Below are 18888 nucleotides of genomic sequence, written 5' to 3'. Positions count from 1 at the left end.
TGTCCCCAGTAACCAAAATTATATTATCAACATATACAAACAGAAAAGTTGTTTTCCTTCATTTGCAAGGAAAAGTACAAAACAAAGTCGCACTGATAAAGAAAAGTTCCAGGGTGGCAACAGAAAGCAAACTAAAAATGCTTTTGCAGTTCATCAAAACTATCGAGCAATATCAAGTTATAGGAAAACTGGTGCTATTAATAGTAATCCTTCTAGTTGGTTAATTGCAAGTGTGTTGCAGGTAGAAATACTGTTTGTAACGAACTGATAGCAGTAGTTTACTTGCTCGAATTAAGAAATAAGAAAGTTTTGAGAATTTAAATTCTAGATTAAAATTGATTACTTAATTGAGAAGGGGATTGTAACAAAAACACTGGGGCCTAATTTGAATAGTAGAGTGCCTGGTATCTGGTGGGCAATCTCATCCTTTATTTCCACACTGTGGCTGCAGAACAAAGCACTCATCAGGAGAGCTATGAGATTCAGGTGAGGGTCAGGTACCTTGTCAATCCCAGCAGGTATATAACAGGAAGACCAGGCCTGCGGCCTGCCCAGGTTTACAAGGTTCAGTTATTGCAAAAGTTTTTCAGTGTTAATTTTATGCATTTTTTAAAAATCACCATGGTATTTAACAACAATATCTTATGTCTTTTAGAGGAGAAATTGTGAATTGCAGAATTTTAAATACCCATCATCAACCTTGGCTTCACTCAATTTTGTTTATAACACTCTTCCATTTTATTCGAGTTGTGAGGGTGGGGGGTGGGGATGGGGTCTCACAAGTGGAGTAGCCATGGGCCTCTCTTCATCTAAATCTGGCCCTGCCCTCAAGCCCCTTCCAACTCTTCGGTTTTATTATTCTATGATTCTAAGTGCTTAGATGCAATGTACCAACAGCTACACCAGCACACTAACGAAACATTTGATGTGATAACTACAGATATTTTTGGCATTGCAGGATGACATAGTGATCCAAAAGTTCAGGACTAGAGTGTTAATATTTGGATTCACCCAGTTCCCGTGTGTTGCCTGCTATCACAGCAGGCTGAATTCCTTAAAGCTGAGACACATTTGGTGACATTTGGTTTGGCTGTTTTCAATACATGCTGCCTGTTCAAATAATGAAAATTGATTTGATGATCATAAAAAAAAAAAATACTCAGCCTACCACTGCTCATATTAATGAGGAAAATTGTTTACAGCAGGTAAAGGAAGATGATAAAGATGTTGGAATCCCACACCAGTTTTCCTAGTCTATTTAAGTACAACTGTGATTTCTTTAAGGGATATGTGAGAATAGATATTTTAAAAGGTCACCGATGAAAGAGGGAAGATTGTAAACAAAGAGAACATGTTGCCTTTTGTTTGGACTTTTTCCCATATAGGGATATGGGGATGAATTTTATGTGCTTATACATCTCATTAATACCAATGGTGGCTTTCTTGAAAGTTGCTTAAGTAGAATGAAAAAACCAAAACTCTCTCATAGATTTCTGCATTACATTTTTCCTATTCAGTCAAAATGAATGCAAAGTGTACCTAAATGGAGAGGGACACCATTTCTATTTACTGCTTATGTAAAAATGCAGCTTTTAATTCATAATGTAGGGAAGGAATCAGTTATGCCTTTATTACTGATTTTCAAAACAGAACTGCATAAGCAACCTGTTTATTATTTGTGAAGTGATGCTTTATTGTGCAGTTTCCTAAATGTTACCTCCTCCTTGTTCCGTTAACCTTTTCTGTGTTCTCCTTGATTGTGTCCTAAAATGTGGGGATCATCCTGAGCACACTTACTCAGGAAATGAGTCCCATGGAAATCAGTGGAACTTACTTTTCATTTCATGAGCTGAGGATCCAAGAGCTTCTTGGAGGATATTTGCATCCTAGCAGACCATAAACTCAAATGTGTGACAGTAGTAATGATGTAAGGTGAAGGAGCTGCTCCTAAGTTTAGTCCTTTGCAAAATTAGCAAATCTGTTGTACCCAGACCATGGTGTCGAGCATACTTCTATGGAAGTTCCATTGAAATAGGAATAATAATAAATTACTTCTTCATAAATATATTTATTATTTCACTTGCATGTCATGATTCATGAGAATCATGAAACTTCAGCCTTGATCCCAAACAAACGACTGCAAAAGTTCATTGCCTTAACTCCAGAGAGTTCCATTGACTTAATTCCCAATAAAAGTCACAATCCAGTGGTTTTGGTATGCATGCTGAGGCTCTGTTGTGGACACAGGGTTGCAGCCAACTAAGCCCTACTCAATGTAGACCCACTGAAAGCAGTGAACCTAAGTTAACCATGTCCATTAACTTTGATAGATCTACTCTGTGTAAGACTAGTGTTGTATACAACCCATAGAGTTCCATGCACACAGAGACCACAAAATTCCTGTTTGTGTGTAGGAATGTGCAAAACATGCAACTGTGAGAGTGGGACATTCTTCATTGTTAGTCCCTTGTGGACTTTGGATCATATCCAGTGTGCTTAATGTGTCTGTGTGTGAATGCATGAATGCACACATGAAAGAAGTTATTTTGCTTGTTCAAATACACAAAGAGAGTTGTGGGAGATATATTGAGTGGCTCTGCTCACAGATTTCAAGCTCAATAATCAAGAAATCAAGGGAGCATGCTGAAAAAATTGACCTGAAAGGAACTACACATGCAATTTCATATACACTGGTTTGCGGTGCATCAGGAAGCTGAATGTTCAGATTGCTAATTGCTGAAGCCACACACAAACAAAAAAAACCTCTATAAAGACCTTTATACAAATGGATAATATGAACAAGTGTTTAGGAGAAGGAGGAAAAGGGGTAAAAAAAAAGGTCTTATTGGCTTGAGTCACTGAGCTGGCTTTCTCTGACTGTTCTGCTGTAAGTTAGTCGGGTAAGTTTGACAGCAATTTAAGTCCCATTGACAATTGCTGTCATAATATTGAGGGAAGATTGTATCAACACTAATGGTCGGCGTTCAACCAGTCATATGGACTGGACGGGTTTACCATATGCTTGCCTACAAACTTTCCTTGGAAAGCTCCTTTTGAGTGCTTGACGAGCTTATGATACCAATCAATAATTAGCTACAGTCTAACATGAAAAATGTTGGGTTTCCTGTAGAGGAGAAAGAGTTGCGTGCAGGTTTTTTGGAATAAAAAATATATGTAAAGAAATTGGTCTGCTGGTTCAGATTGTTTTATCCAGAGTTTGTGAGTTCATTGATGCGTAGAGTAATTAACAGCATGATTTTTTAAAAAAATGTTTTGCAGTGGGAAAAATAAGATGATCTGACTATAACTTCTATACAGTGGTACCTCGGGTTACAGATGTTTCAGGTTACAGACGCTTCAGGTTACAGACTCCGTGAACCCAGAAATAGTACCTCAGGTTAAGAACTTTGCTTCAGGATGAGAACAGAAATCATGTGGTGGCAGCGGCAGGCCCCATTAGCTAAAGTGGTGCTTCAGGTTAAGAACAGTTTCAGGTTATGAACGGACCTCCAGAACGCATTAAGTTCTTAACCTGAGGTACCACTGTATATGGAAAGAGAGGAATGTCCCATTGAAGTAATCTATCTTAGCACTTCCCAGATGTTTTGGGGGCACCCCCCCTTGGTTCCATAAACTCATCCCCAGTGCCCCCTACCCTATAAAAAGCATCAATCAGAATAGTGATTTGCACAAATCACTAAGGAAGATAATAACACAATAAAATTCAAAATAGTAACAATGAATTGCAGATTTATTCAAAATCCAATTAAAACTATTTAGTTTAATTTATTCAACACAATGGATGAATGTGATCCAGTGATACCAGGTTTTCAGATAGTCCAGTACCTCCTGCCTCCCCTTTGCAACTTAGCACCCCTAGGCAATTCTACCAACCACTTTGGGAACCACTGATCTATCTGGACAGAACTATCTTCCATGCAAGACCTATTGGAATGAATGAATGGGACGTGTGCATGTGTCTTGATGCTGGCTAAGGTGAAAATACGTTTCCAGCTTTTCCATCCATTCTGCATATCCTTTTATTTGGGGAGTGAGGGTGGGGTGGGCTGATTTAAGTAACATGCCAGGTTAGAAACTCTGCAAGATAATTCAAACAAAAATCTGACCTGATTCTGTCTCAATTTGCTACGTTTCGTTAGCACTGAGCCAATTTTAATTTAGTTGCGTGTACGGTTGGCAGATAGTAAAGAGCCTGTTTGAACAATATGGAAAGTGCAGGCTGGGCTCAGGTAGCAAAGCAGATACGACCTTTCACTGCAGGTGGTAAATTCGTGTGTTTGTCTTCTGATTTCTCTTTCTCCAAAACAGCTGCCTTCACTACAAGTGGAGATGAAACTAACCTATGATACAGATTTGTAGTTCCCAAACTTTTTGTTTCCCCACAGAACACGTGAAAATTGCTGAAGGTCTTGGTAGACCACTTAATGATTTCTTTTCATAGCAGTTGTAAAGCATTGTGCTAGATGCTGTATGATTTATTTATTTTTTGTATTTTTAATGCTTCTTTTATTTTTTTACCTATTGTAGTTTATTGCAGAATATAATAAACTACAATACTAGAAATAAAAGAAGCCGCTCAAATGAAATTAAAAATCAATGTGAATATTTAACATGACTCCTGTTTTCAACCACAGATCCACAGACACACTGTGCACCTACCACCTGAAGGAAGCTCGGTGGTCTGCAGAGCACAGTTTGAGAACCCTTGATCTAGATCAGAATAAAGACCTCCTGTAATATACAGCCCTGCAGGATTGCTAAGCTAATATTCTGCAAAGTGGGTTTTTAGCCAAAGTATTTCAGTTATCAGAAGCCAGGGTAAATGGAAGATCAAATTAGGCATCCATTGGTGTAGATAAAGATGGCAGGTTTGGATACCACCAAGGTGGAGATGTGTCGTGTGAAAGGGTGGGGCAGGAGAGTTTGATTGCATTTCCTGAGTTTCATTATCTTGTTGAACATTGGGGAAATAGTAAATAGCTCTGCCTCTGAATCCATAATCACAGCTAAGCTCTATGGAGAATGTTTACCCTACTGATTTATTTCTTTTCTTTTTAAAAAATGTGCCCCATCAATGGTGGACCTTGGCGTCTCAAATTTCAGTGGTGTCCTGTGGAACACCAAAATCCTGCCCCCCGCCTCTCGCCTTCCATTGGAGTAACAGTGGTGGGGCCTGCTCTGGTGCCCCAGAATCCCCATGTACAGTGTGACTATACTGGTCACATTCTCCTAGAGCTACCTCTGGTCCCATATTCTATCGTGCCCCTTTCAGCCTACCCCAAACTCTGCATGCTGTTAAAGCAGCCTTCTCTACCAACTTGCAAGAGTTAGAGAGGGAGCTGCGGGAAGAATGAGAATTAAGATTTCAGGGAAAGAGAGCCCTTTCTTTTAATCATCTGCATCCACATGGCTAAGCTGCTTCGTCATCACTGTGATGCTTTAAAAACTGTGTGGCTCCAGTGAGATAAGTAATGGAAATCTATATGCACTAATATCACTGGTGGAAAAAAGCTGGCTTTGTTCAGATGTCACACTCAGCTATGGTTTAGTGCTATGTGAATGAGCCTTGAACTCATGCACTCTTCCTCTCCTCTTTTTCTCCAGTGTAGGTACAAGAAGGTGACTGGAAGTCATGGTTTGCAGCCATGGTTTGTTGTTATGTCTCAACTGGAATGAACTGTGTTTAGCGTTAACTAGCATGGCTTGCCTGGACAAGCTTATGATCCTGACTTGATTGGACAAACTGTAACTGAAACTCATCACAGTTCTTGGTTCGGATATCATGGCAAACTCTGGCTGGTTGGAAATGAAAGGAGATCCTTCCACTCGCCTTGCAGCTGTGCCTGAGGATGGAGGGGAAGTAGGCTCCTGCACATCACACTAAACTATGGTTCAGCATTCTGTTCAAGTGAGGTTGCTTTCATCTCAAGTCAATGGTATTATGTCACTTACACTTCTGCTCTTTGGTCCTTTAGTATCAGGAGCACAACAGGATCAATGCTGGTGAGAAATCCGAACCTAGTCTATTATGAATTTTTTTGCATTAGCCACATTCACAAACACTAACACAATTACAGCACAGACAGATGCCGTCATCAGCTCCTCTTATTTGTCACCACTTTCCCTATTCATCGATACCAAATTTTGTTTATGTGTCCTTGCCTACAACTGGGATTTAGATTGCTTGGCCAGAAATTAGTTGAGTCTAGATGGTGCCATCTGCTGAATATTCTTCAACTGTTATTAAGCTTACAATTGTTCTTGGCCGTTGTTCTTTTTTTTATAAGTGTATTTAGTGAGGAAAGACAAGAAAGCTAAAATGGAGTGCTTGCAGTATCAGGCATTTTCTAACTTTGGCAACCGGAGATGCGTGTTGGCAAACACACTCTGTGGATGGTGCCTATAAAGACCCATTTAGACCTATTTGTGCTTTTGCCGTTGTATTAGTGAACATCTGCAAATTTGCCAGCCATAACTTGGGAGTTTGCCCAGTCGTTGCTCTGGAGTGCAGTTTTGATGACCAAGTGCAAACTTAGATGAGGGTGAAGGACCTTGTCCCATTTCTCAGACCACCTGATGCTTGATGTAGTTGATATTTAGGGAACCAGCTGACAGGCTCTTGATCCAGATTTGGAGATTGCCCCTGCACCTTCTCATAGCCATGTGGGATGATTTCATTTGTTTTGGGAACCAACAGCCTGGAGTAGTGATTCTCAGAGTGGTTTAACAATCAGTCCCCCTTCCCAGGGAACACTGTGATCTGCTGCTCTCTGAGAGGAATATAGGGGTCTCCTAACAACTCTTGCCCCCCCCTTAACAAATTATAGTTCCCAGGATTCCTTGGGGGGAAGCCATGACTGTTTAAAGTGGTATGATACAGCTTTAAATGTGTAGTGCAGAGGAAGTCTTCCTCAGAGTAGACCCATTGAAGTTAATGGAGAGGGTTAACTTCAATTAAATGGGTCCATTTTAGGTAGAACTTACTTGGATACCACTCACAAATCTTATAAAAGGGAACATTTGGCAGAATCCCAGTTCTCGCAAGCTCAGTCACTGAATGTCTGAAAAGGGGTAGCATTTTTTATTTTATTTTTATGTATGTGTGGACAGGCAGGCAATATTTACACAGTGCTTCCCTCTTGTGTCACTTAGGCTGTGTACACACCACACATTTGAAGCACATCCTTCCCCTCAGAGAATTCTGGGCATTGTAGTTCAGTGGCATTGTGTGAGCAAGCGACAGCCAGGTACATGTGCGCTGGGGGGCAGGGGGCGCGGAAGGTGAGGGAGCCTACTGTGGCACCCCAGCCCTCACTGCTGACACTGATGGAGGTACCCTGCCCCACATTGGAGCCAAGCAGGGGTATGTTGTGCTGCCTGTTGACCTGTGGAATAAACTGCTTGGCCAGGCAATGCAGCAATTGGCAGGAATGAAGCAGGCACCACTAGCATGGCCTGTCCCGGTGCCGAGCATTGGCTCCTTTGACACTGGGAGCACTGAGCTGGGCCACACTGGGGACATCTGCATGGGAGTGCCTGCTTTTCTCCCCCTCAGAAATCCACATCTGGGGCCATGGCCCCAATGGCACTGCTACTCTATGCCCTGATGTACTTTACCCTTTACAGAGTTCTAGTTTACAGCAAGCCTTAACAAAGCAGTTTCCCCAGAATTTCAGGCAACTGTGGGGGTCTTCATCAGCCCCTAATACATTTTGCCACTGTGAACTATATATAAATTCGTTACACAGAGGACCCACAGAATATAAAAGTAAATTATTAGCAGAACCTTTGACGTATTTTACACAGACAACAGGTCACAGTCACACCATACATTTAAAGCACTCAAACCACTTTGACAGTCGTGGATTCCACCAAAGAATCTTGGGAACTGTAGTTTTTCAAGGGCACATAGTTACAATTTCCAACACCCTTAACAAACTTTAGTTCCCAGGCTTCTTGGGGGGAAGCCATGACAGTCAAAGTTGTACAAGAGTGCTTTAAATGCAATGAGGCATGCTCAATTGAAATAGTGTATTGTGCAGTGAACTTCATGGCTAAGCAGAAATTTGAGCCCAAGGTGTCCATAGTCAAAGTCTGAACATCAGATTGACATAAGATTCTAGTCCTCTCTGCGTGTCTCTTTTGGGGGGGGGAGGGGGGTTGCATATGCACATACACATTCCCATTTTTGTTCTGTGGCATAAAATCTTCAATTCTAAATTAAACTGTGAACAGTTTCCTTGGGAGAAGGGAAAGGATAATAAAAAGTGAGCTAGGATTTATCTCATATATATATATATATATATATATATATATATATATAGAGCATAAAGCTTCTGCCATAAAACAGTTTTCACTAAGCTCTGAAAGTATCAGGCCGGAATTTCCAGGCCAAGCCTGAACCTTATCCGTTGTAATCATGGAATTGTTCTCAGTGGGGGCAGCAATGTTGAAAGTAAGCTATGTTTAAGAAGATAATAGAAATGCTGTGCCTTCAGCGTAGATACAAACACGTCTGAGGGTCCAAGGCTGTTCTGTGCGTATTCAAAAGAATGAGTCACTGGGGATCAATCCATAAGCAAGAATTTTTGGACAGGGAATTCCCTTGCAACTGCGCAGCCCATCTGAAGAGTTCTCAAGCTTTGTCATTGCAAAGTCTCCTCAGTTCCATTAATAAGTTGTCAGAACGTTCCCAAGGATAATTTGCGGGGTAGGTTTTTATTTACAGTACAATCATATCTTACATGAAGGCTCGGTTCTGGGCTTCCACGTATTCAAATCACGCATAGCCAAACCCTTGGAGCTGCCCCACAGGGGAAGGGAGAAAGCAAGAATCCCCTGTACCCCCAGAGCCCATGTGGCAAGAGGACCTTGCCTAGTAAAAAAAAGGCAGAGAAATTATAAGCTATTTTCCCAACCGGTGACCCCACCCCAAGTGGACATGCCATGAAAAGAGCTTTTAAGCTCTCCACCTTGCTTGAGGATTTGGGTACAAGGCCTGCTTAGTACATCAACTCTGGAAGGCTGCAGATGCTCCTGCGAGATCTCATGGGAACTGAGGTGGTCGTGTCTCCACCCACAGCAAGGCGAAGAGCTTTAAAGCTCTTTCCATGCTGGGTAACCCCAGAGGACTTGGTGCAAAAAGAATTTTTTAAGCTCTCTGCCTCACTTGGATTTAACTTGCACAATTTGAACCACGTATGATTGAAATCCAAATGCATATATCAACTGCATGTCTCAAAGCTTCATGCAGTGAATGCATGTGAGATGCAACCATCCTGTATTGTGCTACGCACAAACACACCCCACCGCTTCCTCTGAGAAGCTCAGGACATCATAGATGGATTTATTGCAGAACAATCCAGTGAAAGTGGGGTAGGTTACAAGAGAGTAACTGGCTCACGGCTTGGTGGCTGAAAGGGAGCTGAGTCTGGCCCGGCCTGTATCCATTCTTGATCTAGTGCACTGCACAGCTTTCCTCTGGATTTGAAGAGTCTGGGAGGCAATTCACACCCACCTCTGACAGATTCTTAGCAGCTTTGACGCATGCAGTTGATATATGTGTTTCCATCCCTTGAAAGTATAAATAGGGGTAATTCTGGGTACATGGCAGGATTAATATATGAACGTAAGAGCCCAGCTGGATCAGATCAAAGTAGTGTTGTGCTGCAAATCTCTTCAGCATTTTCCCCAACACTCTCCATCAATTAATGAGAAAAATAGATTGTGGTAGAAAGTTATAAAAAGGGGGGAGGAAAAAAAATTGGTGCAGATATTCTTTTCAGCCCTTAAGCAACCAGCTAATCCTATGCTGCAGCCCTAGGTGGGAGGATGGGTGCTGAGACAGCAACAAAAAGAGGCTAGCTAGAGGCAGAGATGGCTTACATAGCCTGCTTTGGTTCCACCCCCCAGTCAACAGTGGGGTGCAACATATGCTTGCCCCCTGCCTCCCACACATGTCTTGCCCCTCTCTGATTTGGCTGTGGTGTGGCCCCAACTTGAACCCATCTAAGGCAGGCAGGAGGAGTATGTTTCTGCATAACTTTAAACCATACGGTATCCTTTTGGAGATTTGATGAGATGCTTTTACCATGAGGACAGAGGCATTTTGCTTTGTCCACTTACTGTCATGTTGGCCTCGTGCTGGTGCAGCTAACACCAATATTTGGGGGAGATGGTGAAAAGTCAACATGCACCTTTAGGCAAAACATAGTGAACTAGTCTCGGTGGGAGCACAACCCCAGCACTTTCAGTGAGAGGCAAAGGAAGAAGCACTACTGCAAGTCAGGTAATCCTTGTTGAGAAGAGTCTGTTATTTTCATAGAATCATATGCAGAATTGTAGAGTTGGGACCCTAAGGGTCATCTTGTCCAAGCCCCTACAATGCAGGAATCGCAGCTCAAGAATCCCTGACAGAAGGCCATCCAACATCTCTTTAAAAACCTCCGACGAAGGAGAGCCCACCACTTTCTGATGGGAGCCCTTTCCACTGTCAAACAAGACATACTATCAGAAAATTCTTCCTAATATTTCATCAGAATCTCCCTTCTTGTCATTTGAATCCATTGGTTTGGGTCTTACCTTCTGGAGCAGGAGAAAACAAGCTTGTTCCATCTTCCACGTGACAGCCCTTAAGACATTTGAAGATGGCTACTTTCCTATATAGGTGTTTCACATGCACCAGCTAGGCACCCATCTCATTTTTCTTACTGACACACACACACACACACACACACACACACACACGGCTTCTGTGCCATGAGCACAAGACAATATAGGATGCGTCTCAAAGTTTCCCCTCCCCCCAGGTACAAACACAGAACCATTAGCACACGCAACATTCTAGAATTCCAGAAACCCTTTTAAAAGATGTCCCAGTTCTAAATTCACTTGTCAAATTAAAATGCAGGTTTAATATATTTGCAACACTTGATTTAATTGTATATAGGCAAACCCTAGCGCTACATAAACACTGAATAAAGTTTGCTTGGGGACATTATGGTAATTCCCTGTGTTGTGTACCTAATAAAGCCAATATAGTGTCTCTGAACAGATTAGGGGTCCGTTCGGGTTTCCTTTTTAACTCCATGTGCTTGGACTTGCATCTCTCTCTGTGTGTGACATGGCTTTGTGTTTGGGAACACAGTGCCCATCGATGTGACCTTCGATTCTAACCTGGCCTTGCAGAGACCCAGATCCATCCACTTCAGCAGTGTTGCCTTCCCTAGCTTAAGGAAAAGAGCAGCATGGGTGACCACACTGCACTCCCTCTCTACCTTGAAGAAGTCTAGGATAGGTCTGTGCCACCCATGGTAGCAACCAATCAGACAACCCAAGCCATTCAAATAGGTGCTAGTGAAACGGCAGGCAACCTCAGAAGGGCACAGCAGAAACCGAGAAGTTACAGACGTGCAACTCTATGCATTCCCAGATAGGTTCAGAGTCCCAGCATCCTTTGTGTGGCACGATCAAGGGAGCCTGGGACACACCTCTGTGTCATGTCTGCATGACAAAATGCCTTGGGCCTGTCCTGACAGGTGATTGGGATAATGTGGCTGATGGGAGTGCCATGTAATATTGAGGGTGCAGGCTGGATCAGAGACAGTTCTCACAATTGCTCTGTACGCAGCTGGCCACAGTTTCCTGCCCAGAGTGGTCTATGCAAGTGGGTGATCCGAATCCTTCACTTTGCGCCTGCTTTTGAATCATACCACCAACCTTATTGTGGGTTGAGTAGTGATGGCATGCCAATGACAAGCACACAAGGTGAATGATTCGGGTGACCTGTTCATCACACACATGAAGCTATCGGGGATGCACACAACAATGGTTGTGTGAATTAAAACTGGCCCAGGTTGGCATAGATTTAAAGGTATACTCAAATCAAGTTGGATTCCACATTACCACCAAACGAATAACAAAAAAGATGTCTGAATTTTGCAAGTTACTATATTTTGGAGGCAGTTTCCCCCACACAATATCTGTTTAAAAAATATATGTTAAATCTAATGATGTCATGTCAGTTTTTGGGGGGTAGGGGCAAGGGTATTTTAGATTGCAGACATATATAACTAATAGATAATAGGATTACCTATTCTTTTTGTAATATTATGCAATATTTAAATTTATGTTGATTTTCTCCATTTCACATGTAGTAATTAATTTTGTCTTACTGACAGATGATTCTCAATGACTGATTTTCAAGAGAAAATCCAGACAGGTATTTTTTAACAATTTGTTTTCATTCAGCTTGTATTTGTGGTTTTGGTTTTCAATGAGGGGAGGACATTATTCAGGCTTTATTGTGAGTTTAGTATTATTTAGATAACTATAAGCCCCCTTACACATTTCCTAATGAAAAACTGCCAAGTGTCAGGTGGGGAGAAGAAGCAGTTAAAAATGCATCCTGCTCTTTATCTGGGGATGCAGTGCTTAGACTCCCATACATGGCTCTCTTGCCACGAGTTCCAATCCAAATTCAATGGATAAAAACCATGCAAATAAATTCATTTCCTCTTTTGGGACGAATGGGGATCCTCTGTGAGCAGAGAAGCTCCATTTGTGCAAGCAAACATAAAAACACCTGTTATCCCGGGGCTAGGCATCATTACTGAATAAATGGTGAAACAATTAATCCTGCACTTTCCTCTCTGAGAGTTGAAGTACGTGGTTAGCAATGTCACAATGTTACAGCTCTTCCTGGACCACATTTAGGAATTTGGCATGTTTGTATGTTCTACCACATGAAAAGCTTATCTTGATGTGCTAGCTTTCTATTTGCAGGGAGGGCTCTCCCCCCAACCTCTAGGCTTCCCTCCCCCCTTACTTGAAATAATATGTTTCTTAGTTGGAAGATATGTTGCTCTGCTTCTGCATCTTTGCTGTGACTTCACAATTGTGGGTACAATCCAAAATTGGTAGTTTTGACATTGATTTCAGTGGGGGTGGGGGATGTCTGTTGCTTCTGTGGTCCCCCAATCAGACCCTGTGCTACAATTTACTTTCTGTTCAAGAGAGGCCAGCAGCCTGGGGTCTTTCTGAGTCAGGGTTATAGAGAAGACCTGGTGGGGCTATTGCCCCTACAGGAAGTCCCAACCTCTTCTCATCACCAGGAACCTAAATTCAAATAATATTGCTTGGCTATCTCTTTAAAAAAAAGTCCCTGGTCACATTTACACCATACATTTGGTGTAAATGTGACCATACACTCTGGTCACATTTACCATACATTTAAAGTGCTATGATACCACTTTGAACAGCTATGACTTCCCCCAAAGAATTCTGGGAGCTGTAGTTTGTTATGGGTGTTGAGCATTGTTAGAAGGCCCCACTTCCCCTCTCAGAGCCACAATTTTCAGAGTGGTTTAATAATCCCTCTTACTGGGTGACATGCAGCTCTGTGAGGGCAATGGGGGTCTCTTAACAACTCTCAGCACCCTTAGCAAACTACAGCTCGCGGAATTCTTTGTGGGATGCCATGGCTGCTTAAAGTGGTATCTTCTTGTTGGTAGCCATCTGTCTTGGGAGATGAAAGAGGAGTTCACATTTGGGGATGAAGTCAAACTCTTGGAAGGTTACAGCACCTGCTGCAGCTGTAGAGGCTGATAAGAGAGATGCTTTGTTGCAGATGGGGCAGTTGAAGGTGTCCAGTTGTGCTTCCACAGATGCCCCATGGCATTTCTTCTCTCTGTGCTCCTCCCAGCGGTCATTCCTCCTCTGGTCACTGCTATGGATGCTGTGGCATCACTACTATGGTATCATAGCTTTTTTCAAATGTATGATGTGAATGTGGCTTTTCTCTGTTATCCCTTCCCCCTTCCCTGAGATTTGGAGTTCTGACACTCACAGTCTCCACCCCAGAGTCTGGAATGCTTATCGCTTCCCTTTCAATTTCCTCTTCTGGGATAATAAAGGCTTCCAGGTGCAAGCCTCTGTCAGCTGCGGAGCTTCCCAGTTGTATGGCTGCTGCTCCTGCTGTTGCTGTTTTCTGGGTATAGGGTTGCCAGACCTCCAGGGCCGACCTGAAGTTTTCAGGTGGCAACTTCCAGGTGGCAGAGGGAGGGCTTGAAACTCCAGGATGGCAGGAGTTCCTTAAATTACTACTACTACTACTACTCTGGTTAATGCTCAATGTTTCATGCTTTATGACATAACCAGTGGCTGTCGCTAGGTCTCAGGTTTGGGCCCTGGCAACCCTATCCAAGACTTATCTGCTGAGAAGCAGGACCACCACAGCCTTACTCACCCCATCGCCACACCAGACAATTATATATATTTACACACACACACACACGACACACATACAGTTGGCTGTGATGATGCCATAGAACAGGCATATCCAACAGATAGATCATGATCTACTAGTAGATCACTAGACATGGTGGATCATGAGACGCTTAGTGATTTCCCGCCCCCAAAGAAAGATTTGGTTCCCCTAAAAAAAGCTGCTCAACAACAGCTTTGCCTCCCTTAAAAAAAGCTTCGCCTGTCAATAACAATGGGTAGATCACAGCCAGTATTTTTATAATGTGAGTAGATCACAGTCTCTTTGGAGTTGGACATGCCTGCCCTAGAGGGTTGAGGACTGGAGTCTGCTGTCAACAGCTTCTTACCCTCTGCCTCAAATTCATCTTCTGCATAAAGTGGGAATGTTTGTGGCCAGAAGCAGGACTTTTAAACCAGTTGCTCCAAGACTGTGGGGCAGTCTCCTCCTCTTTAACCCCCACCTCAAAGGGTGTCTTTGCTCTTCTTGCTGTCTTTTAGCAGGGATCACAAAACATTTGGCCTTTATTCTTGCTGACTACCTCCTTGATTTTTCCTCCCCCCATTTTATTTTATTTTACTAGATTGCTGTTGTGCCTTTTGTCTTTGATGTTTATTTGCATTCTAATGTGCTATCACAATTGTTGTACGCCACCTTGAGCCCTGGAAAGAAGGCATGGAAATGTTTCAAATAGATAAATGTCAATCAAGTGCCTGCCATCAGGGTAGCTCAATAATGGATTCCAGCATTTCTCTGTAGCTATAGGGAATTCAAGAAGAAGAAGAAAATGTAGGCAATTATGTTAGAATGAATGTTTGTCACAATCTACAAAAATGTCAACAAGAAAGAAAGAAAGAAGCAGGCCTGATGAAAGTATTGGTGTTCAATTTTCATTTTTTCCCATTTAGAAAATGATGGTATATCACACATACAAATACACCTTAATTCTCCAGTGCAGGTGTCTAGGCTCCATACAGACTGTGGCTGAAAATACCACCTATTGGTTTATGGACAAACATTTTTAGCACTTTCACATTTCCCCTACGATGACTAAATGGATAGTGCACTTGAGTATAGCCTAGATTTCTTAATAATTATGAAGAATCATTTAGTCTTAACTCACAGTCTACCCTGTTGTAGACTGTCATGGTCCTTGACCATGCAATTTGAGTCATGAAATATGAGTTGGGTGGCTTCCTGGAGTGAGTTGGCCTAAGCACTATCTGAAAGTATTTTCTGAAAGAGTGTTGTTGTTGCTGATTTAGGATTAATACTTATCTGAAACTTGTGAGCTGTAGCAAACAAATGTTTGGTGGGAAGATGGAGATACCACATGTGTCCAGTTAATTCAGGGGACCATGGCTCTTATTTCTTAATGACATAAGAATGGCTGGGGCAACCCAGTTAGATGGGCGGGGTACAAATATTATTATTATTATTATTATTATTATTATTAGTAGTAGTAGTAGTAGTAGTAGTAGTAGTATTTTATGGAGAACTACATAGATACAGATGCAAACTGATTAAGAAATTGTTTCAGCCTTGGTGCGCAGTCTGTATTTTATTTTGAGTAGATCCTTCTCTTCTCATTAAATGTCTTGTCATTCCTACTGATGCTGGCAGATCCACACACCTTTCATCTTATGCTCATATCAAGAAATCCCATCTGAATAGCTGCTTCTTAACATCAGCTTGATTTCTTCTCCAGAACTGGTAGCAACCAGTGCGGTTTCATTATGAAATCGGACAGACCATCTTTTAATGCCTCTCTCCTTGAAATCAGATCATAAAAGGACAGCCCCCTTTATCAGATTGCAAAAGGGAACCAGCATGGAAAGTAATGCCAGGAGCAGGTCCGGCCCTACCATTAGCCAGATGGATGCATCCCTTGCATAATCGGCCGTTCTGCTAACTGAAAGGGATCTGGGATACTATACAGTTCATTGACAGTGCAGCAGCTACTAGTGCTGCTTGGGGCTGGAAGAAATTATTGGAAACATTTTTGGCCTGGGATTGGGTGCACTGGCTTGCGTTTCTGCCTGGGAAACATTAGCACTGCTCAACCCAGTCTGCAGTTACAGTATCAGCCAGTCTTGCACAGCTTACAGCCTCGGTGACATCTGCACTCCAGGAATGTCTGAAGTTGCCAGGTCTGGGTGGTTTAGGACTAAAATGCATCAAGTTTTGGTCCCATGATTTCTTACTTTTATTATCCCCATAAGAAAGACGTTTGTTGTCAGTGTCTTACTCCTTGGTACCATCTTTGGCAGGCCACGACTTTGACGGAATATCTGAAGTTCAGGAGCAAAACCAAATCCTGTAAGAATCCATGCAAGCTTTTTCGCTGACAACAATGGGATATGGATAGTGGCTCAGTGTTTCAGGTGGTAACGAAACACAGGGGGCTGTTAATCATGCTCACAGCATCCGTCTTCAGTTCTTTTTTTGCCGGTGCAGTTCCCCCCTCCCCAAAATATTCTATTAGTTTTTGTTACGTATGATCTCCCTTTTGTGAATCCATGCTGAATATCTTTAATTAAATCATAACTTTCCCTGTTTTGTCCCTGATTAGTGTTTCCAATATCTTCCCCACTGCTGAAGTTGAGCTTACTGGTGTTTAATTTCCTTGATCTTCCCTAGAGCTGTTATTAAGCATAAGTGTTACATCGGTTGCCCCATCCATTAGTATTAAAGTTGCTTGCTGACTTCTACCTTTCTTCTTTTAAAACATTGGTGGGAACTCTTCTCGTTTTCATCCCTCAAATGTTTTTTCAAATGAGTTTCTCTCTCTCTTTACCTATTTGCATTCATATTTTCTTCTCTGTTCTCTGCAAGCCTTTGGAGCTGATGATCTTTATAGCATTAGCTTTTTCTAGATCTGTTGAAACCAGCAGAGGAATGGCCATCATTTCAGATCTTGTTAGTGCAACCCCAAATTACTTTGCCACGCCTGTGCCTCCATTTAAAAAGTTGTATCAGTGTTCATTGGTCAATATTTTTTGTTTAATGTCAGGGTCCATTGATCATGCCCAAACTACAAGATAAGAGAGGCAGTGTGGTGTAGTGGATAGAGCAGGGTTCAAGTCCCACTCAGCTATGAAGCTCACTGGCTGAACTCAGGGGCCAGTCACTGCCTCTCAGCCTAGCCTACCTCATAGGGTTGTTGTGAGGATAAAATGAGGAAGGGAAGAACCATTGTATGCCACCTTGAGCTGCTTGGAGAGAAAAAAGTGGGATACAAATGCAGGAAACAAAAAATATATAGCCTGGTACACCTATGGATGTGCATAATCTGATTTATTGCTATGCAACCCTGTTCCCATACTATAAATGGTCATGAATGCATGGACAGGAAGGAGTAGAATCATACCTCTTAGATCCACTCTGACTTCTGCATGGTCAGCCAAAGGTCTGAATAGAGCCTGAATTTATTTAAGTTGCACATTCATTAGAGCTCTCTGTGTGACCAGGAAATTGAGTCCACACACCATGAGCTCAGACAGTTACCCACTTACTTGGGTAAGCAATGCTCAGACCATCAACTGAATCTATGAAGGTTGGGAGCTTAATTCCTGTCCCAAGTTATTTCAGTTCACAGATATGTTGGATGGACAGATGACTGGCGACTGAATGTCAGATTTGACGTTGACAAGAATTATGGGGGTCATCCACACTTCCGCCTGTTCTGTGCCTAGAAAACGTGTCAGAGCGGTTTTGCCTTTCTTCTACTGCTTTCCCTGGAAAACCTGCTCTTTCGTCCTCAATCAGAACAAACAGCAAGCATCAGAAAACCCCATTGCTGCTTGTTTTGATTCAGAACTAAGGAGCCAACTCCTAGGAGCTAAGGTCCCTTCAGTCCGCTCCCTTAAGATACTTTGTGGGACGGGGCTTACCTGCCTTTCAATATTCTATTCAAATTGGCATCTCTGAAACCCCAGGTTTTCCTGGGGGGAAACGGCAGGGCAAATGAAAATGTGAAGGAGCCCTAAGTTTGAGGGGAGGTAAAAGTTCTGTCTGCAATATGAAAAGCTATGATAGCTTGCTTAAACATAGAAGAGCTACATGGACTGAGTAAATGCATCCTAAGGGCAGATCTGTGCTTGTCGGCAGCTATGCTTTAGGTTGCCCTTTCTTAAAGAACATTTTTTTGGGGGGAAATGGATGCTATTGCATTGAAATGAATTGGGTGGTTTGGTAATATCTGCTCATTTGTTGTTTATTTCATAAAATTTATACACTGCTTGACTGCAAAGAAAATCCCTCAAAGTGGCTTAATAGAGAATAAAACAATAAGATTGCCAGTCAAAACAACTCTTTGAAACGTTCAAAAATAAAATCAGCAATAAACTGGAAACAGATTAAAATAAATGTCAACATTCTACATGTCTGGGTAAAGGTAAAGGGACCCCTGACCATTAGGTCCAGTCGTGACCGACTCTGGGGTTGCGGCGCTCATCTTGCTTTATTGGCCAAGGGAGCCGGCGTACAGCTTCCGGGTCATGTGGCCAGCATGACTAAGCCGCTTCTGGCGAACCAGAGCAGCGCACAGAAATGCCGTTTACCTTCCCACTGGAGCGGTACCTATTTATCTACTTGCGCTTTGA

The 18888-nt window shown here is 42.4% G+C and overlaps 1 protein-coding gene across 3 annotated transcripts in view; it reads left to right on the top strand.

The window, feature by feature from the left end:
- ZNF536 (zinc finger protein 536) overlaps positions 1–18888 on the top strand; it is a 449202-nt gene that overhangs the window by 360121 nt on the left and 70193 nt on the right. Inside the window, exon 6 of one of the 3 annotated variants that reach the window (XM_083451814.1) lies at positions 12201–12241. The exons of the other annotated variants lie outside the window; for them this stretch is intronic. Within the exon in view, the coding sequence (XP_083307940.1) occupies positions 12201–12214 (14 nt within the window). The 3' untranslated portion in view covers positions 12215–12241. The remainder of the gene's footprint in view (positions 1–12200; positions 12242–18888) is intronic. 3 annotated transcript variants of the gene reach the window in all.

The sequence above is a fragment of the Podarcis tiliguerta genome (genome assembly GCF_965153285.1).
Source record: "Podarcis tiliguerta genome assembly, chromosome: 8".
Lineage (NCBI taxonomy): Eukaryota > Metazoa > Chordata > Lepidosauria > Squamata > Lacertidae > Podarcis > Podarcis tiliguerta.
Note: the sequence above shows the minus strand (reverse complement) of the source record. Positions and strands in the feature narration are given on the sequence as shown.